The following is a 22,366-nucleotide window of genomic DNA, read 5'->3' as shown; positions in this document are numbered from 1 at the left end:
AAAGAGGGAACAAAAATAAATCAATATCTACAGAGCATGTTTCAATTACACTAAGGTGTTAAAATGAAAAGAAGTAAAAGAAAAACCAGAAACAAAGCCACAAACGTTGTATTGCAGAGTGTCCCAACAACCACACAATTACTGAGGACGTCCTGCTTCTTTTCTCCAGCACTGCCCTGGTCGCGGCTCTCGTGACTTCCAGGGGCTGTGGGTGGCTGACGCGTCCCAAGAGTGGGCAGGGCTCTGATAATTACTGTCAGTGCTCAGATCGGTAGGCAGGAAAAGTCTCTGTCCGGTGAAGCTTCAGAGGGCTGGAGACATCTTTGCCAAAAAGAATTTAAAAACTGCAGTTAATTTTTTAAGAAAGCCCATCATCAAATTGGCTGATAGCATACTTCCAGATAACAGTAACATACTCATCATGACATAAGATTTCATTTTTTTTTTTTTTGCCTCAACAGCCACTCATAGATGGACATACGCAAATCAGGGTCATGAGAGTGACTGTGTAACTGAAACATCATTTGCATGGGGACTTGGCTTTGAACAGCAGTCATCCTCTTAGCAATCATTTTCCTTCTTAATTTTTTGTATCTTCAGCTGTCATGATACCCAGGGTAGCCAGGGCAGACCAAAGCAAAACACAAAGTATGGACAACTTTTGGCTAGGGCTCCTTTTAGTGACCTGAACAGAAAGAAGCTAGTTTTTGGTTTTGTTTTGTTTGGTACATAGATGATCTTGCCTTAAACAAACTCTTACAAAGCATTTGATGTCATTGGGTGCCATGAAGTCCGCTCCACCTCACAGCAATCTCATTTGCTGGAGAGAACTGTCCTCTAAGCCTTGCTTGCTGCCAGTGTTATAGAAGCTGACTGTGGAGCTGTTGGTTGGGTTGGAACTGCCAACATTGCAGTCATCAGCTGAGGACTGTTGTTGCTGAACGCTGTCAAGTCAGAGCCAACCCAGCAAGCGTCTGGGACTCCACAGGGCTTCCAAGGCCGTGGTCCTTTTGGAAGCACATTGCCGCATCTCAACCCTGTGGGGACTAGTGGATTTGAACTGCCAATGTTAAGGTCAGTAGCTGAGGATTTATCATCTACGCCACCATTCTCCTGAGCCAAGGTCTAGTCTTTATTTTTAAGATTTAGGCTCAGAACCAAGCAAAGCCAAAGGGAACTTCAGGCCACTGTGTGTTAGTTCCTCTATGCAAACGAGAAAAGATTGTCCTTATAGACACTGTATGTCTAGAAGTGAGGCTGTCACCACACTTGATAATTATCATTTCTGTTGCCAATATTTAATTCTGCTGATGTTGTCATACCAAAAAAAAAAAAAGCAAACAACAACAACAAAAAAAAAACCCAAACATTCACTGCCATTGAGTTGGTTCTGATGGACAGCCACGCTTCACCGGTTTCCGAGGTTGTAAATCATGACTGGGAGAGATTGGGCATCTTTCTCCTGTGGGAACGCTGATGGATTGAAAATGCAATAGTCTCCAGGCCTTTGGACTGGTTAGCAGGGCAACACGCTAACCAGGGAGCTCTGGTGGCCTCATGGTAAAGGCACTGTATTGCCAACCCCAAAGCACATGGTTCTATCTAGTCCACAAGACGGGCAGTCTCTTCCCAGATGACTATGCCCAGGTTTATTGAGAGCTGTACTCAGCTCTGAGTCAGATCCGGCTGAACAACAATGAGTGGGTGAGTGAATGAGTGCATGACAAAATCCAAAGTCTCTGTAAACTTTTATTAAAATAATTTTTTTAAAAAAAGCTAAAAACCTCAAACAAAAAACCAAACAAACAAACAAGTAGCCATCAGCGGGGCTTAAATGAATGGATGTAACTGTTCCGATAAAACTTTATTTACAAAATAGACAAGGGCTGGATGCGGCCTGCAGGGTGAGTTTGCCAATCATGGTGGATGTGAAAACTGGATTTTATCAAAATAAGGAGCTTTACTGCCATCTGCTGGATTAGGCCATCAGTGTATGTGTGCTGTGGCCTGGGCCCCACGCTGGGGAACCCACCCATGTGAGTCAACAGGCTTAAAACACAGCCAGGCAGGGCTGCCGCTCTGACACAGGTGAGCCTACATGTGGCTGGAAGGCTGGAAGTATCATCAGAGCTTCAAATACCAGACTGTCCCCCATGGTGGACACATTTCAGCGAGGCCCTAGCCTCCACTGAAGGCTGACGAGAACAAAGGCTGTGCCTCTAATTCCAAAATCAGCCAGTGTAGACCCTCGGACAACAGCAGAGCACTATCTGATCTGGTGCTGGGAGATGAGACCGGGAGGGTGGAAGGTGCTTAGGAGACACAGTGGCCACAAGAGCAGAATGAAGCAACGCGGCGTTTGTGAAGATGACACAGGAATGAACGACATTTGTGAAGGGTGACATTCGGGGAAATGACACAGGAATGGACGCTTGTGAACATGACACAGGAATGAAGATTTGTGAAGATGACACAGGAATGGGTGACGTTTTGTTCTACTGTACGTCTGGGCTTCCTGTGTGAGGCTGGCTAAATGGCAGCTAACAACAAGGTTGTATCTGAGTGGAGATAAAGTTTTTTCTTAAAACATTTTTGTTGTTGTTTAAGAAAATGTTGTTGTTGTTGTTGTTGTTATGTGCTGTCGAGTTGCCTGTGATTCATAGTGACCCTATGTACAACAGTCCTAAACCCTGCTCGCTCCTGTGCCAATTTTACTCTCTCTGATGCTCCTACCCCCATTGCCCCAGTCACTGAATCAATCCATCTCATAGAAGGTCTTCCTCTCTTTCTCCGTCCCTCCATCCTCTCAAGCATGACGTCCCTCTCCAAGGACCTGTCCCTCCTCGCAACATGTCCAAAGAAAACATTGAACCAAAAAAAAAGGATTTTGGTCATGTAGGGCTTAAAGCCTTAAACTGATGCTCAGTTCATGTTCTCACAGCCAGCTGTGACCACGCCAAATCTCAGTCTCTGTCTCAACTGAGTCCCCCACTGCAAGTAAGAACTCAGGTCAGAAAGTCCTTAACATTGGACTCACTTTTCCACTTCTGGCAAATGGGAAGAAGCCCCCCTCACAGTGCTGTCGAGGGTGAGGAAACAAAGGGCTTTGTGAGTGGGAAACTCCCGCCTGAGTGACTGGTCACACCACCAAGGGAAAGCCCCCAACACAACAGCATAGGAAGCCATGGATTCAGACATAGATATGCCTAAAATCTAAATCACAAGAACATTACATGTTCAGCCACGCAGACGCCGGGAGCCCTCATGGCCCAGTGGATGAGAAATTGCACTGTCAACCCAACGGCAAGCAGTTTGAATTCACCTGCTGCTCATTGGGAGGAAGTTAGGCAATCTCCTTCCATGTGATTGATGGTCTCTGTAAACCCCTGGAGAGCCAGCTAGGAGTTGGTGCCCACTCAAAGGCAAGAGAAAGTAGAGTGTATGTGTGTGTGTGTATATATATATATATGATATTAAAAATTTCCAAATTACTGGAAATCGTTTGCCTGGCTTCCTGAAGATGTATCCTTTCCCCAGCACACACCCTCTTCAGCATATACAGACACAAACAGCCATGCACCCACAATAGGAAGGAAAGAGACTGCAAAAACCTTAAGAGGAAAATCCAGGTTCCTCTTTACTGCCTTCGATGGAATTTCCCTTAGGGAGCGGACAGTGCACCGGCAGCATTTATACATAAGCGAAATCTTTGGTCAAATCCAAAGCTCTTTTCTACACTGTCCACTGTAGCTCCTTACACTCCATGTGTTTGCAAGAGAAAGAACTGGTGGCATTTACTTAGGGTCAAGTTCAAATGGAAACACTTGCTGTTCCCACAACACTGGCTAGAAGAATCTTTGCAGTTTGTCCCAAAGGCTGCTTTTGGTTTCAAATCATGGAATGGATTCTAAGGCGTCCCTATCTCTTCCATGTTTGGCAATTCATACCTACTTCCTGGCCTGCAGGCTCATCAAAAAAAGTCTAACTGCTTCTCAGTGTTCACAGTCGACTTCCCATGAAAGTGAAGTTTCTGTTTTCTTGGAAAAGAGAAGAAGGCCGACGGTGGTTCTTACCAGGCATGCCTCACCTTCTTTGACTTCTCTCTGTTGTGCTTCACAAGTTTGTCTGAATCTTGAAGGTGTGTGGTGATCCTGCGGCAAGAGAGTCTATCACCACCATTTTTTCCAACAGTACGTGCTCGCTCCTTGTCTCTGCATCATATTTCAAAAATTTTCACATTGTGCTATTGTGCACTTCCCTAGAGGTGGTCTACTGATAACCCAATTACAAAATGGGCAAAAGACATGGAAAGATTTTCACAGAGGAAGATATTCGAATGGTAAACAGACACATGAAGAAATGCTCCAAATCACTGGCAATAAGACAGATGCAAATCAAAACCACAATGAGGTACCATCTTCCTCAAGTAAGAGTGGCAAAGTTTAACAGCAAGTAATAAATGCTGGAGAGGATGTGGCAAGAAAGGAACTGTTATACCTTGTTGGTGGGATTGTAAAATGGTGCAACCATTCTGGAAGGCAGTTTGTTGCTTCCTCAAAATGCTGAACATAAAAATTCCATATGACCAACTATTCCACTACTTGGAATATACCCTGAGAATATGAGAACTGAGGCACAAACTGAGATTTATACACCAGTGTTCATAGCTGCATTATTCAACATCGCAAGAAGATGGAAACAGCCCAAATGTCCAACCACAAACGAATGGACTGAGACATTACAGTACATTCACACAGTGGAATACTATGCAGCACGCAGGAGCAATAACTTAGTAAATTATTACCTAACTTGGGAGGGACTGGAGAGCATTATGCTGAGTGAATTGACTCAGTCCCAGAAGAATAAACACTGTATAAAACCGTTATTGTAGAATGAGTGTAAGGATTCAGAGGGGGTAGGAGAGGCTGGAAGCAGAGGGATGTGGATGTGCAGGGGAAGAGGGGATTAATCATTGGGTTGTACAATTTGATTGGGCGGGGGGGAATTTAAAGAATTTGTTCAAATTTGCATTTGAATTTTGTAAATAAACTAGTAGAAAAATTAAAAAAGAAAAAGAAAAAAGAAATCATAGAATTGCAAAAAAAAATAATGTTCATGAAAATAAAAATCGTTTTGGTGGTTAAAGTTCTTTAACCTAGTGGTTAAGGGGATAGGATCCCAAGGGAAAAGTTGGTTGTTTGAACCCACCAGTGGCTATACAGGTGAAAGATTTGGCTTTTCTGCTCCTGTAAAAAGCACACCCTTGTGCACAGGAAACCTTGAGGAGCGATTCTGCTCTGTCTCACAGGCTGGTGGGAGCTGTGGGATTCTCTTCCGCAGCAGTGGGTTTGGCTTGTTCATTTAGCATATATGGCACATCCAGCCCTTTCTCCCTTTCTCTTCAAGAATTATACTCAATTGCTGTCCAGTTCCAAATTCTAGGATTTCTTGACTGATATTTTGAGGCTTCAAATAATTATGAGAAGAGATTGTCCATCTTTCCCCCTTGGAGCAGGTGATGGAACCTAACTGCAGACTTTCCGATTATCAGGTCAATACCTTGAAGCACTAAGCCATTATTAGTGCACCTTCTCAGAGAGTAATGATAAGAGGATGATTCCAAAATGCACCAGCAGGTGGCTCTCTAGGACTAAGTTTGGGGAGGGACATGGCCCTATCTCAAATCTATAATAAACTCCCTACAGAGAACAAAACAAACAAAACCAAATCAAATTCAGGTCAACACATGTAAATTGTGCAGAGCAATTGCAAGACACACAAATAAATCTATACACACACACAGAAACAAGAACAGATTCGGTGCCTGGCAACCTCATCACTTGCTGGGCACTGGGCCATGACTAAGTTTTATTGCTTTCTCCTTTAAGGGTCAGGGGAGGGGAGAAGAGAAGAGGCTAAGAGTAGAAAAACCAGATACTATGTTTTTCCACTTATTTTGGGGTGGTCTATGGACATTTTCTAAACCTTCAGTATTTCTTTTAAATCTTGTTGTGTTGTGTACATATAACCTGTGGATGTCACAGTACCCCCTAAACCCATTCTTATACCTTCAGAAACTGAACGGACAGTCACCATAAGTCAGCATGGCAGTGACCATGAGTCAACACTAATTCAACAGCAGTGAGTATTCGTGAGTTATCACATAGCCACTCCAGATATTTATCTAACTTTTTTTTAGCATCTATTGAGTATCAAGCTCCCACAACTGAACAGAGGGTAGGTATAGATACAGAATGGTAAGTATCTTCCTTGCCCTTTTTCCATGGTTCATTCTTCCAACAAATATTTATGGTGTGGCTACTCCATGCAAGGCACTGCAGAGAAAAGATAGAGCACAGAGACAAGACACATAGCCTTTCTGGGAATTCCTGCTTGGAGGAGGAACTGGCCAGGGGCAAATGAACACATGAGTAAATATGAAACGAAAGCTGTGATAAGACTTGGAGCAAAGGGTCATCGTCGTCGTCAACTTCATAAGGACACATTAGCAAAACCCTCAAGCTAGGTTGACGTACAGGCTCAGTCGTTAGCAGGTGAAAATTATTCCACTGTTAGCTGCAAGCATGGCGGTTAAAATCCAGAGGCTTCTTGACAATTAGCTTAGTAATCAGTCTTGAAATCCTATGGAATGTTTGTGCTCTACACACGTGGAATCTCGATGGCAAACCAACAATAACCTAAATCTGAGTGAGAAACCGCGTGGGAGACCAGAAGGTGAGAAAGAGGTCTTTAGGGGGTAGAATCCTCATTGCAAGTTAAAGAAAAAGTACATGAGGAACTCTGTAGAAGCTTCTAGATTAAGATAGGCAAGGAAGAAAAGCTGGAAAATCTACTTCTGAAAATTAGCCAGTGGAAACCGGTGGATTACAACAAAATATTGCCCCGCGATAGGACTGAAAGATGAACCTTCTAGTAAACTTTCATTAAAATTAATAATAATAATAATAATAATAATAATAATAATAATAATAATGAAATGTAAAAAAAAGGATGAGAGTTCTGGTAAACTTTCATTAAAATTAATAATAATAAAGAAATGTAAAAAAAATGAGCCTTCCAGGATGGCCGGCGCTCCCCAGACCACACTGATAAATTCAAACACAGTGGACAACTGTGAGAGAGGCTCAGGACCCGTCAACGTCTCAGTCTATTAAACAGAGTCAGCAGGAGCTGGAGAAGAGGTGACCGCACACAGCGTATCTGCTGGACTAGGAGCTCGGGCGTGGAACCCATGTGTCCCCAGTCACGGGAAATCAGGCACAGATTCTAGAGCCAGGCCCTGAGGTGCGCAGCCTGGGTAAGGGGCGTCGAGGGGGTCCGACCCTCCAGGCTCACCTTGCAGGCGGTACAGCTGGCCGGTGCTATGCTGCCGGGTAATGTGCTGCCAATACGCGCTGCGGGGCAGGGGTACCATGGTGCTAAGGGAGGCGGCCCGCTCACTCATCTTCATCTGCAGCTGCGGGGAGAGAAGACAGAAGAGGTCAGCAATCCTGTGCCGAGAGAGACAAACGAGACAGGAGTTCCTAGAACCAGGGGCCAGCCAATCGGCAACTCAAAGAGCATTGTTGCCAGCAATCTTGCTACTGTCCTCCAGGTGACCTGGCCTGGTAGGACCCCTAAAGGACAGAGGAGAAGTGCCCTACGGGGTTCCCAAGGCTGCAGCCTTTACAGAAGCCAACTGCCACATCCGTCTCCCCTGGGGCAGTCAGTCGGCTGGAACCACCAATCTTTAGGTTAACACTTTAATGACTGTATCATTCAGGGTGAATTGAGGTGGTGATGGAGATGGAGAGCCAGTGTGTCTGCCTGGTGGGCAGTACCCATTCTTCAACTTTTAGCAGAGTTCGTGAGATTCCATCGAGAAATTTCTTCTCAATCACACTTAATACTGCAGCTCGGGTTGAACTCACCCCAATAATATCTTGTGAGTGGGCAGGCGACCCTACATGGCATTTTCCTTAAAGAAAGTTTGGATCTGGGCAAGTGATTGCAGCCCAATCAGACACAATCTAGGAGCATCCATGAGACCCGAGGAAGAACATCAACAGAGGCAGGTGAAGATGCTGTCTGCTTGCCCACTGATCTGCTATCCCCGGGGCGCAGCAGTATGTCTCGGCACACAGACACACAACAAAAAGGAGATCTGGGTGACAGAACTTTCTAGCGGGGCGGTTGAGAAGATAGGAGGTAGACTGGGGTCGATCTTGCAAGCGCAAAGAGTGAATTCCCAGACAGGCTGCAGAGGGAAGCAGCTGAGTGAACAATAGTGAGAGCTTGATAAACTCTTCTGAGCCCTGAGATCCAGCCACAATCCACAGGGGAGCCCAGAGCTTCTAATGCTACGGAGAAGTTACGTGTCTTCTGCAGAAGATGGTTTGAGCTTGGGCTTTCTGTCACTAGCATGAAAAATAAAAGAAAGTAAACCAACAAACTCTACTCAGGCAAAGGTCTTCTGGAGGGCGAGCTTTATTCCAGAAACTGGGGAAAGAGAAAGATGGGGCTTTTCCTAAAGGCAGCCAGCACTCTGCCTTGGGGAGACCACTGAAGTCCCTTGATGCCTGGGTCAAATCGAAAGTCTAGCAAACCCCAAGGAAGAACTGACTTTGCAAGTGACTTTCTCTCAGGGTGGGCAGGATAAAAGGAGAGTAGGCAGGCAGGAATGGCAGAATGGCCAGCTGAGGGATCCCCTCGGCCCTCTCACCCAAGTGCCTATCTTAGTCGCCATCATTATGGCATCTCCATAACACAAGAAGTGATTCTCCGCATTGTCTGAGTGCCTGCAGTTGCCTGAATATCAATAACCCACCAAGGTATTCTAAAAAAAAATGTGCTCACAGGTACATGAAGTTCTGTGCAAGATGTTGACCGGGGTATCATTTGCAGTCCTGAAAAAGCTAGAGGCAGCCTCAGATCACCCCCTTCCCTCCCCATTACCCCCAGGACCTGGTTCTGTGTGCACAGGGACACAAGGGATCATCCATCAGCGTTGATGGGCCAGAGTCACACCGGCTGCGAAGTGCACATCGTATACAGTCTCGTGAAGGGAAACGGCCAGTTTTGCAGCCCCTTCCTGTGATGGAATGTCATTTTAATTTCTCATATGAAAAGGGAGATGTTCGATAGCTGCTCATTTGGGCTGTGGAAAGTTCCGTGAACTGACAGCTACAACCCATTTAGTCCTTGCTTACCACAAAATTAACACACAAAACACATTGTCACAGAGTTTATCGTGATTTTTAGTGACCATAAGACAGAGTGGAGCTGCCCAGAGTGTTTCCAAAGCTGTAAAGCTTTACAGACGCAGAGTGCTTCACCTTTCGCCCTCGGAGTGGCTGGAGGACTGTAATCAGTGACTTTCCAGTTACCTTGGTGTGTGTCATCAAGAAAAAACAAACAAACAAACAAAAAAACAAAACCACACACACAAACAAAACCCAACAAGGGCTTTAGAGTAAATGACAGCCACATTGCAGGATTTTTGAGGCTACACGAAATGACAGTGGCTGTGAGCCTTCTGAAATTCAGACACGGCCCTCTGTCAGATCAGAGCAGGCGCTCCTCCAAACAGCACAGGGGCCTCACTCACGTAGTATAGTTCACTTACAGACCCCATACTGCAACGCTCATATTTGTATCAATAACTCTACTAATGCTGCCTCCCCCTGGGAAAGGAAATCTGGTGGCGTAATGTGTGATGGGTGGCACTGCTAACTGAAAGGCCTGTGGTTCGAATTCAACAGCTGGTCCAGGAGAGAAAGATGGACAATCTCCCTTAGAGATTGATGGCCCAGGAATCCTATGGGGGCTGCCGTGAATCATAATCAACTCAACGACAGTGATTTGGTGTTGGATTATTAGTGCTTAGACAGAAGGAAGTCTAGGATACCCTGGGAAGACAGAAAAGACAAAGAGAGGGAGGACAGATGGAGGGAAGAGGGGACTACAGTAATCGGGGAGGGCTCCTTGGAAGAGCTGGCACCTACACAAGTCGGCTGTCAACATTCTGCCCTTCTATCCCCTAGATTTTGGTATTTCTGTGTTCCTGGCACATACCTCAAATGAGCCACCATCTCTGCAAGCCCACAGGAGGGAGCTCTGCAGAATGCTGGAGTTTGACCACGTTCTTTGTAAGTTCTGGACTCTTTAGATGGCTGTATGCTTGCTTCACTGATGACTGTGGCACCTATGAGATGTCCTTGGGCCATGCCCACACCCACCAGAGGGGGCTTCATGGAGGAAGTGAAGGCTCTATGTATTATGTCATTACAAACGTTACAGTTCTAAAGCCGGCTTTGTTGTTGTTGTTGCTGGGGGCCATCACATCGATGCCAGTGCGTGATAACCCTGGACACAGTGTACAAGTGCCCCACAGGATCTCCCAGGCTATGTTGTTGTTATGTGCCATCGAGTTGCCTGTGTCTCATAGCGACCCTATGTACAACAGCCCTAAACTCTGCTCTGTCCTGTGCCAATCTCATCATCTCCGACACACCCATCCCTATTACCCCAGTCACCAAATCATTCCATCTCCTAGAGGGCCTTCCTCTCCTGCGCCTGCCCTCCTCCCTCCCAAGCATGATGTCTTTCTCCAAGGAACGGTCTCTCCTTACAAAATGACCAAAGTATGTCAGGCAAAGCCTCAGAATCCTTGCCTCCAAGGAGCAGCCCGGTTTAACCCTCTCCAGGATGAATCAGTTTGTTTTCTTCAGCTCTTTCTTGCCCAGAGCCAATAGGTGAGTTCCAACTGCCAAGCTTTCTGTTATCAGCCAAGCACTTAACCTAGAACTTGGAGAGAATTGCGTGGTTGCTTCACTGCTGTGTTCTCAGCTCTTAGAACAGCGCATGGTAAGAAGCTCTGTTGTGGCTGAGGCAGCACTGACTCCTAGCTGCGCCTTCAGCAGGTCTTCAAAAGCTGCAGATCACGTGGGAGGACACTGTTTACCCCTCTCCCTAGGAGCCACTGTTGTTAGAAAACAGATACTTTACAATTCTTTGTTGAAAGGAAGAATGAACCCACCCAACTATATGCTGGAGCAGGCACCTATCAGCCTACAAGAGCTGCTGGTTACACTGTCAGCAATTTAAGGAGACAGCTGGCGAAGTTGGCCATCATTAAAAATGAAATTAAGTCTCTTTATTAACGTTCACTTCCTTCTTCCTTTCATCCCTGTTAATAAGTAGATCCGTTGAGTAAAGGAAAAGTCAATATAGATGTTGGAAGAGTTCATTAGATGTCACGATTGATTAATTAATCACAGCAATGATGGCGGTGTTATTAAATTAAAAAACTTAAATTGTCAATTTAGAGCTAAGTATATTATACTAAAGATAAAGGTAATACATAATAAAAAAAAAATCACCATTCCTTAGTTATTGTAAGAGCACGTATGTTCCTGTGGTCATTCAGGTGCAGTCTGTCTGGTGCCCGAGTAAAAAGGGAGTTACAATGACACCCCAAAAACTAGGCGGTTCAAAGCTCCTGATGGAGAAAGAATGGACAATTTCCTCCTGTGCAATTTATAGCCTCTGAAAACCTGCTGGAGGGACATCTACGAGGTGGTTCCAAATCGAAGGAAATGAGTTTGAGTTTTGAATTTTCTGTTGGGTGGACACACTGTACAAGGCAGTACTTCTATTCATCCTTTTTTTTTTTTTTAATAGTTACCAAAGTGATGCATTTTATTTCGAACACTTTATATGTTTGAAAGTATCAGGACATCTTACATGATATTTTAAAACTCATTAATAATTACAATTGATAGATACACACTATTCAGTCACTAAAAATTATGATATAGAAGTAGTTCTAATTGGACGTTCACAACATATTGGTATATAAAACTAAAGCAGCTGTAGTACTAAAGATATATGATCCCGCTGCATAAATATTTACAGTGTCCATCTCTTTTTAACCTCAGATTCACTGAGTCAATGACAATGACCACGGTGAGACGGAGTAGTCACAGTAAAGGAATCATGAAGTGGCACAAATCTGGGATTGATTTACTCTCCCATGGATTGCTTTGACGTGAGAGGGTGATGGAGAAGCTATTAATAACAACACAGATAAATCCTGAAAGTGTGTCATTGCCAATAGAAATTATACAGCACAAGTATTTGGGGTAACATTTTTCAGATATTCAAAAACTGTTATCTAATTCAGCAGAGATGTCAGTAATGCCTTTACTAATAATGGCTTTTATGTAAAAGTAAGCCAAGTACTGACATATACACACATATATGTGTGTGTATGTGCATGTGTGTGTGTTTATAGATATATATGCCTATTACTCATCGGCACTCGTGAAAATATCAAACAACACACATCCCAGTAGTACTCATTCGCCCAACACAACGAGAGGTTGGATCTAGATAAAAGCATTTGGCAAAAATCAGCCAAAGACATAACTGGCATCATGAGGACTTGTAATAAAGACTCTTTCATCCTTCATACTACTTGCAAATTGTATGCACACATTTGTATGTCAGTAAACTTGAAAATGTTGTTGTTGGGCACCATGGAGTCAGAACCAACCCATGGCTGACCCTCCTGTGTTTTCAGAAGCAGTTACTCTCAAGGGAGGAAATTGCTATGCTGCTCTTGAAGAGCTGCTGCTGGCCTCGAACTATGTGCCTTCAGGATTGTAGTGCAGCTTCTTGTCACTAGGTCACCAAAGCTCACTAAAATTTACAAGTGTATATGTATTCTCTCTCTCTCTGTCTCTGTCTCTCTCTCTCTCTCTCTTTCTCCCCCTAGTGGTAAGGCGTGGAGCTGCTAACCTGAAGGCACACGGTTCAGACCCATCAGCTAATCAAAGGGAGACAGATGGATAATCTCTGCCCATGAACTTACTGCCTCTGAAAACCCGCTGGAGAGTTCAGATGTGGGCTGGTTCTATCTCAATGGCACATAACAACTATGCATGCACATACACACTTTTTTTCCCCTGGAGGAAACCGATTGCTAAACATTTGCTAACACATCAATGAATTCAACCCACAAGTACAAAGGAGAATTGGCTGTATGTGATCTGGGTTTCCAATTCGCACGACTCCTACCATCATTCCTTATTGCCTTGACATTTTCACTCAATCAATATGTTTGACCACTGGAGGCACTGGAGTTTGTGATTCTTATTCTAACTCAATTTTCACATTTTATAGACCAGGAAAGCAAGGACTGCAATGCTGGGTCCACTGACAAAGAGTTTGGTTAGTTTAGTTTAGTCCTAAACCCAGGCATTTAGACTTCCAGTTTGGAGTAGTAAAATAAGATATTAAAGAGAACACAAGCCGCTGTCTGAAAACTCTCATTTGGTCTCAGTTCCCTTTGCCTACAGCTTCTCCATTCCTTGGTTTCCCTTTCTTAATATCCGTCAGTGACTCCCAGCATTCTTAGGCTAACAAGGAAACTTGTTATAATGGGGTCCTCTGATTTTTCTATTCCTCTAGGCTTAGGCGTCATCTGGACCTAAGTCACTTTATTCAGCCCAGCCACTACACACCTCCCTACCTCACACCATTACAAAGTCCGCTTTAACACTCAATGCTCTGCTCACCTCACACCTGCTACAGGCCCACCTTCCCTGCAAGAAGGGGCTCAGGAACCACCTCCTCTAAGAGGCTTCTTCCCTCTTAGTGTCAGACACCATGCATCTTACAAACCTGTTCTTATTCCAGTCATGCCATTGTTTCGTGAGAGCCACCACCCTGCTGTCTCCTGTTACAACCATGGATTCCTAGAAAGCCGAGATTCTTTCATCTCTGTATCCCCAGCACCTAGCGTGGGCCTTTGGAGGCTTAATAAATGTGATGAGAAAGGGAAAGAAGAAAGGAAGGGAGGGAGAGAATGGAGGAAGGATGGGGAATCTAGCTTTAGCTAAGGCAATTGAAAGTCGCTTTCAGAAAGAAATTCTAATCAGCCCAGAAAATTAGAAGCTCAGTTAGCCCAAGGCTTGCTCGATGCCGCAGCTTTGGGCCCAGGTTCAATGAACGCGGCTGTGGCTGGCTCTAGGGGACTAGGTAATGAGACTGCCATGTGAGTGATGAGCAGAACTGGACACAGGAGAGACCTGTCTGGGTGTATACGCACGCGCATTAGGACGGCCGGCAGCAGGGAGTTCTGCTGGGCACAGTCATTCATTCACTCTGTTAGCTCATGGTCCCACGAGGGACTCAGACATGGCTTCGTGGAAGTCAAACACATGTCTCCTTCTGTTCAGATGGATACTGATAGAGGGGGAGAGATAAAAAATGTGGGGAACGCTCTTTCACCAAGGACCCGCCAACATGGGCCGCGTTCGCACCAAAACCGTGAAGAAGGCGGCCCGGGTCATCATTGAGAAATACTACACGCGCCTGGGTAATGACTTCCACACGAACAAGCGCGTGTGCGAGGAGATCGCCATTATTCCCAGCAAGAAACTCCGGAACAAGATAGCAGGCTACGTCACACAGCTGATGAAGCGGATTCAGAGAGGGCCTGTGAGGGGCATCTCCATTAAGCTGCAGGAGGAGGAGCGAGAAAGGAGAGATAATTATGTACCAGAGGTTTCAGCCCTGGATCAGGAGATCATTGAAGTAGATCCTGATACTAAGGAAATGCTGAAACTCTTGGACTTTGGCAGTCTGTCCAACCTCCAGGTCACTCAGCCCACAGTTGGGATGAATTTCAAAACACCACGTGGAGCCGTTTGAGTCTGTTTGCTGTGCTGTAATATTTTCAATAAATTTGGGCACACCAGCCTTGCCTTTGTTAAAAAAAATGTGGGGAACAAACCCCTCAACCTCTCAAGGCTGGGAGACTCCCGAAGACTACAACTCTGAGATGTTCTTCAGACCTGGAACCAGAATCAAGTCCCGATGTCAGCGTGTAGCTATATAGCAGACTTGCTCACAAAATCAAAGCCTATCCCTGAAGAAAGAATATGGCAGTTGCCCCACCAGCCCCAAGCTTGGCCACTTCCTGAGAAACTTGTTAATGCCTAAACTGGCCTGATAAGAGTCTGACCTGGATTAAAAATAGCTAAAACCTAACTTAATTAACACACCGAATTCTGAAAAGTACCATCTTAGTCCTCCTCAGGACCCCTATAAAAAGGAAACCCCCCAAATTGCCCACACGCCATGGGGATCCTGTCTGCATGCCATGCGGCTGGGTCACTTGGCGTCCCTCTCAGACCACACAATAAAGGCCTGTTCGTGTCTTGGGACCAATTCCTTTCTTTATTTCTCTCCCTCACACCCTCACACCCTCACACCCTCACACTCTTTCTTTATACCTTTTTATCTCCCCATCCCACACTGTGCTCCTTCAAAAAGGCATGAATTAGACCCAATGATCAACTAAGATGAAGGTGACCAGGAAGGGGACCAGGAAATGAGATTTGGGGAAATGAGGCAGAATGAGGCTGTTCACACTGTAACACATGTAATATATAATCAGTGTTCTGGAACAAGATGTGTAAGAACGAATAGAGAAGTTCTGGTATATTCACACAATGGAATACTATGCTGCATTGAAAAATAAGGAACCCACGCAATATTATTCAAAACGGTTGACCCTGGAGGACATTATGCTGAGTGAAATAATCTCAGTCACAAAAGGACAAATACTGCATAGTGCCACTGTTGTAAAATGGGACTGACATTGGGGCTGGGGAGAGCCTAAGAAAAGAAGTGATAAATAATGTATACTGCATTGAAACAGATGAGGGAGAGAACTATTTAAAAGGAATATAGGATTAGGTATTACTTTCATGACAAGATTACAGAAAAAGAAATGCATAGTAAAGTGGACTGTGGACTTGGGGGTTGGGATTGTATAACAATGAAAGAATTTCTTTTTTCTTTTCAAAGAGAAAAATGAACTGGGTGGAGGGGTAAGCAGGGAAGAAAATGTGCAACAGTGAATGAATGGGGGGAAATTAAATGGAAAGAAAATGCTGTAAAAGTATTTTTAAAAAGAAAAAAAAATTTTAAATAGAAACCTACACTGCTTTGAAAACTTGCCACCAGAAACACCACAAAATATTATTTAACAAAGACAAGAATGACAACATCACAATTCAAATGCCTCCTTGTTCTTCAAGACTTGAAATTTCACTTATAGAGTACGTATCTTTCTAACTCGACCTGGATGAGTCTGTCTCCCTCCTGCATCATGATAAAAAATTCTCAAGCAATCGGTCAGCCTATGTGATTGACTGAAGTGTGAAGTCCCCAAACCAAAGCTAGCTCAGGAGCAGAAGGCTTGTGCTCCAGTCCGGCTGCTGGCCCACATGAGCCTCACGGTGTAGGACACAACCTCCCCTCAGTTCAGTACTCACGTCCTATTTCTCAGGGCAAGTATCTTCCAAAGAAACAGATAACTCAACAGTAAACAAATACGGAAAAAGTACTCAAGGCACCATAAAGAGGAATGCAATTCTGATACAAATTACAGCAGGGGGGAATCCTGAAACATTCTGCTACGAGAAAGAAGTCAGGCATGAAAGATCATCTATTCCGTTTTTTAGATATGAGATGTGGAGAACAGACACAGTTATAGAGACCAGGGGAAGAGTAGCGGTTGCCAGTTCAAAGCTGGGAGGGATAAGGGGAGCAGGGGTGACGACTAGAAAGGATACAGTGCTTTGGGGGGGTGATGGGAAGTTTTTTGCTGTGACAGTTTTAAACTCTGTGACTAGATTAAGATAGTTGAACTGTACAGTTGAACTGAGTGTGTTCTGTGGAAAGAAAGAACTCTGACGGCCCAATGGAGAAGTGCTTGCTGCTGAAAGAAAGGTCGAGAGTTTGAATCTCCACCAGCTGTTCTGTATGAGAAAAGAGTTGCTCCTCGTCTTCACCCATGAAACTCACAGCTCAGAAATCTTACAGGGTAATCCCATTCTATTGTACAGGGCTGCTGTGAGTGCCAATTGATTCGATGAAGCCATACAACAACGATTGTTGTATGAGATATGAATAGTATCTAAACAAATTGCTACCATAAAGTAAACAGATAAGCATGTACTTGTTGTTGTTGTTGTTATGTGCCGTCCAGTCGCTTGTGACTCATAGTAACACTATATACAACAGCCCTAAAACCTGCTCTGTCCTGTGCCAATCACACTGTCTCCAATGAAAGCCAGTGGGTGGAAGGGTGGGCAGTCTCCTCCTGTGAAATGTACTGCCCCTGAAGACCTGCTGGAGGGCTAGCTAGGGGTCAGTTCTGACTCCCCAGGACACAACAACAAAAGGATGAAAGCCGGCGGGTCATAACTTCTGGTGACGATGCTTCTAGGGAGGTAACAGTTAAACCAGGCTGAGTGACAACTGGTTGAAGCATGGTCTTTTACCATCATCATCGTCATTGTCATCAACAGTCAGTTCTTTTGACTGTCAGAATGTTGAGGAAAATCCATCAACCCACTGGAGGCAGAGGAAAAGTTCTGTCAGTGACCACACAGTTTCTCGGTCAGGCGAGAAAAGCGACCGTCCCCTTCACCTGCCAACAACACTGCTGGCTTCTGTTTTCTTCCTCTGGTTCACTTTGGACTTTCTTCCTGTTGGAGCCCTGGTGGCCTCACACTGAGACCAGAGGAGCAGAGCAGAGCCAGGCCTTAGCTGCAGCTCAACACTGTACCCCATTGCCTTTACCTGGCCTCCAGCTGAGTTTGTGACTCAGCGCTGTGTTTTTGTGAAGTTGAACAGCACGACAGGATGTAATTGTTGACTGCTACAATCATGACTTCCATATGCTGTGCTTATGACATCAGCGCAGACCCATTCAGGAATCAGTGCAAACCGTCACAGTGGCTGACCTGCCAGAACTGCGAGACCCAGCGCCAGCTCCACATTCATCAGACTCTTCAACTTCCACTAGGCTGCTCCTTAAAGTAAAGCAAGAGAGGCCTCTGCCAATAGCAATATTTGCATATGCAAACCACCTCCGACTTTTCCTCTCATTAAACCTGGGTGTTGGTATGACTGAATGAGGACAGTTCTGATGGTGAGATGCATCCATGAATCAGAAGCCACGTTCACACCTGAGACCCTTCTAAAGTTCATGCAAGTCAGATAATACCTTCACTTAAGAAAATGTGTGTCGTATCCTATGCAATGAGTGTGTGATTTCACAAAGTGCACAACCTCCGGTGTGTTAGTTCCCTGTGTGCGTTGCTGTACTCACCATGTAGGTGTGCGTGCTATTCCCATGGGCGCACTATATGGGAAAACGTGGAGTATACCAACTCATTTTCTGGAGATGATGTCAGCGCAAAACATGGGCAACGTTAAGTCAGATGGTGCGATTCAGCTCAAGGGAGAAAAAGGAAAGCGATTCCAAATGAAATCAGCACCTGGGAGCCTGTTTGTCTGATCCTACTAAAATCTGAACGGTGTGCTGGCTCACAGGACCCCCTACCCCCCAATTTGGTTCTCTTAGCAGCCTCCTGCTTTTGCCCCACTGTTTGCCTACTCAGGCTGCCAGAGGGCAGGAAGGGGGAGAGGAATGCAAATTGAGAATGTGCTCTGTCTTCACTGACCTGAGTCAGTGGTTCTCCAGTCCAGCAAGGGTCAGGGTCACAGTTTGGTGCCACTGATCGGACCAGTACTCACAGGGAACCTATCAACAACAGGGCTGAACTTTGCCCTGCCCTGTACTACCCTCATGATCGGTCAAGTTCAAGTCCATTGTAGCAGTCACTGTGCCAGTCTATTCCCTAGAGGTGGATTGATTGATTGATTGATTGATTTATATTTTTAGATTTTAATGAAAGTTTATAAAGAACTTGGATTTCCATTCATTCAGTGTTGCACATTTTCCTCCCTGTCCCACCTCTCCCCAGGTTTGCTTTTTTCTTTGGAAATAAAGTTCTTTCATTGTTGCATTGGAGATGGATTTTATGCTTTCTCTGACCTTGTTTTTCCACGCATTTTGACTTCTTCTCAAGATGGGCCCCTCCTAAAATAGACCCTAGTTATTTATGATGACATTTCACCATCCTCAAAGGAACATACTGGTTGCATTTCCTCTAGGACAGATTTGTTCTTTCAACAGGACTCTTTGCCAACTGCACAATTCAAAGGTATCAATTCTTTTTCAGTCTTCTTATTCACTGTTTAGCTTTCACATACATGTTGTTGTTGTTATGTGCCGTCGAGTCGTTTTCGACTCATAGCGACCCTATGCACAACAGCCTTAAACCCTGCTCTATCCTGCGCCAACTGCACTGCCTCTGACACACCCATCCCGATTACCCCAGTCACCGAATCAATCCATCTCATAGAGGGTCATAGGAAGCAATTAAAAATACCTTGAGAATTAAAAATGGCTTGGATCAGGTGCACTTTAAATCTTTAAACTCACATTTTTGGTATTTAGCACTTTAAAGAGAGGGCCGGGTATATTCACACAATGGAATACTACGCCGCATTGAAAAACAAGGAACTCATGCAATATTAATCAAAATGGGTGACCCTGGAGGACATTATGCTGAGTGAAATATCTCAGTCACAAAGGGTCAAATACTGCATAGTGCCACTGTTGTAGAATGGGTCTGACATCAGGGTTGGGGTAAGACTGAGAAAAAACTGGATAAATTATGTATACTGTATTGAAACAGATGAGGGAAAAAACAGATTAGAGGCGATATATGATTGAGTATTATGGTTAGCACAGGAGTCCAAAATTAAGGTTGCATAGAGAAGTGTACTTGGTGCGGGGTGGGGGTGGGGGGAATTGTATACCAATGAATAAATTTTTTTTTCTTTTTCTTTTCAAAGAGAGGAGTGAACTGGTGGGGAGGGGTGGGCAGGGAGAAAAGTGCAGCAATGAATGAATGGAAATCCAAAATCTCTGTAAATGTTTATTAAAATAAATAAAAATAGAAAAGAAAAAAAAGAGAGAGGTCCTTGACTGCCAACTTGTCCATTATCAAACGGGCTTATAAATGCAGATTCCTGGCACCCTCCTAAGAATGAATCTGCTTTTGTAACAAGTTCTTAAAAGATTCTAGTGCTACTGATCCAGGGACCACACTTCGAAGGCCACTGCCCCAACGTGTTCATTGCTGTTGGGTACTCTCAAATTGATTCTGAATTATAAGTAATTATAAGTATAGTAAGTTCATGTGACAGAGTAGTTCAAACTGCCTCAAAGGTTTTCCTAGGCTATAATTTTTATGGGAGTAGATCACTCGGTCTTTACCTTGGGGAATTGCTGGGTGAGCAGCCCAATATTTAACTTTGCCACAGAGCTCCTACTTAGTCACATACCTTAGGGATATTACTCATGACTAGGAAATTTTTTAAACTAGAAAACGGAATGTAACTTTGAAGGAGAAAGATGTGGTTCTGCCCTGGATGGGCAATCTCCTCCCTTGCAATTAACTACCTCTAAAAATCCACCATGGGCCATGTGTTGGTGCCAAGTCAATGGTAAACAACAACAACAACAACTCTATGTTATAAGATACACAGAAGTCAGAACCATAGCACACAGCAAAAACAAGGATAACAATAATTAACGGTTACGCGTTCTCTTAAGATTCAGGCGGGAAAAGAGAAAATCTCTTCCTGCTTCCTAAACTGTGTTTTGATGTTCCTGATCCCTAACCCTAACCATTTCAAACTTCTCCACATGAAGTTTACTGAAAAATGAAAACCAGGGAAAGTTTTCTAAAACAAACTTAAAACATCTTTGAAATGAAGCACAAACATAATTCCAAGTTCTTAAACCAGAAGGAAGTACTTCAAATATACCATGAATAGTAAATATGCTTTGAATCAAGTCTTTCGAATATTAGATTAATTTCTACAAAATCCAGACCAAATGTCTCCCTTCAAAAAGAATGGGCTTAGACAATATATTTTAAAAGACTTTAAAAACAAAGCATGTGTTTATGATGCACAGAAATATATGACAAGTCTATGTAAGTGGAATTTATTAACCACCCTCTTAAAATTCTCCCAAATACATCTCCTGTGGTTTGGTGCCTGGCCATAACTTATTGAGATGACTACATTTCTAGTGTTCTTTGGGGCTCTTTCTGCTTGATGAAGCAGGCTCATTTAATCAATACACACTGCTTAAAATGCTAATTGCTACACTAAGTGGCAGGAACCAAACCCATAGGAGTGGAGATGCAAATGCTGTTGAACAGGTATTGTTTTCATTGTGGGGTGACCAGGGGCTTGGTGAGGCTTGGTAAGATAGCCTAAGGTGTATTAAGATCCACACTCTGGCTCTTCTCACCTTTCCCTCCACCTTCTGGGAGGTGCGTCCCCTTTTGTTACAGGAAGGATGATGAGTTAAAAGCATCTAGTCTTCTCCAAAGAGAAAGCTCAACCAACAAATCAATGCCTCAAAAAAGTGCACCATTGAGAAAGAAGTCCTCTTGGTAGCTCTATGCAGTAAAGAATGGTGAAAAGCCACGGATGGAAGGGCAGTGAGGAGACTGCCTGAATGGAAACGTCTGTCTTAGACACAATGTTGAGTGCTGCACGAGGCCACGAGTCTCACCTGTGGATTGAAACGTGTCTTAAGGACATCAAAGCTGTGTTCCCAAGCTGTGTGCTCTCTAACCCCTTCTCATCTTTTTTAACAACTTTGAGAGCAAACAGCTTTCTCTCCAGGGACCCAAGAGCCAGGCTCTCTGATTCTCTTTAGAACATCGTTCTCAAAGTGTGGTCCCTGCACTAACAACATTAGCATCCCCTGAGAACTTATTAAAACTGCAGACTCTCTCTGTCTCTCCTGCCAGACCTGCCAGGATTCTCGGTGGAGCCAGTGAACTGTGCTTCAAACATGCTGCTGCAGACAGAGCCGGGTTGGAGGCCGACCGGATCAGTCCTTCCCTTTCTCCCTTCCCGGAGCTCGGATTCCAGCCACACTGACCGTCAAATCCGAGGTGCCCTCTGTGTTCTGTCTTTCTGAGGCTCCTCATATTTGTTCTTCCTTTTAATTCCCAAAAAGCTCAAAAGCTCAGACAAATCAGCACCTTTAATCCTAACTATTCAGTTAGCATTAGTGAGTCCTTAAGCCTCCATTTCCATCTTTGCAAAACACACCTAGTAATGGTGTTGTTATGTGCCGTCAAGTCACTTTAGACTCATAGCAACCCTATGTACAACAGCCCGAAACCCTGCTCTGTCCTGTGCGAATCTTACTGTCTCCAACACACCCACCCTGATTACCCCAGTCACTGAATCAAACCACCTCATAGAGGGTCTTCCTCTCCTGCGCTGTCCCTCCACCCTCCCAAGCATGATGTCCTTCTCCAAGGACCAGTCAGTCCCTCCTTGCAACATGTCGAAAGTATGTCAGATGAAGCCTCAGAATCCTTATCTTCAAGGAGCAGCC

The 22,366-nt window shown here is 44.4% G+C and overlaps 1 protein-coding gene across 1 annotated transcript in view; it reads right to left on the bottom strand.

The window, feature by feature from the left end:
- Positions 1 to 256: 256 nt before the first annotated feature.
- Positions 257 to 22,366, bottom strand: part of DOK5 (docking protein 5) — a 171,360-nt gene continuing 149,250 nt past the window's right edge. The window contains exons 7-8 of the mRNA XM_006881650.1: positions 7,357 to 7,477; positions 257 to 321 (exon numbers count right to left, since the gene is read on the bottom strand). Coding sequence (XP_006881712.1) covers positions 257 to 321; positions 7,357 to 7,477 — 186 coding nt within the window. The remainder of the gene's footprint in view (positions 322 to 7,356; positions 7,478 to 22,366) is intronic.

Source organism: Elephantulus edwardii, unplaced genomic scaffold (genome assembly GCF_000299155.1).
Source record: "Elephantulus edwardii isolate Elephantulus edwardi_28Jun2011 unplaced genomic scaffold, EleEdw1.0 scaffold00015, whole genome shotgun sequence".
Lineage (NCBI taxonomy): Eukaryota > Metazoa > Chordata > Mammalia > Macroscelidea > Macroscelididae > Elephantulus > Elephantulus edwardii.
The sequence above is the reverse complement of the archived record's forward strand: the minus strand, read 5'-3'. Positions and strand labels throughout refer to the sequence as shown.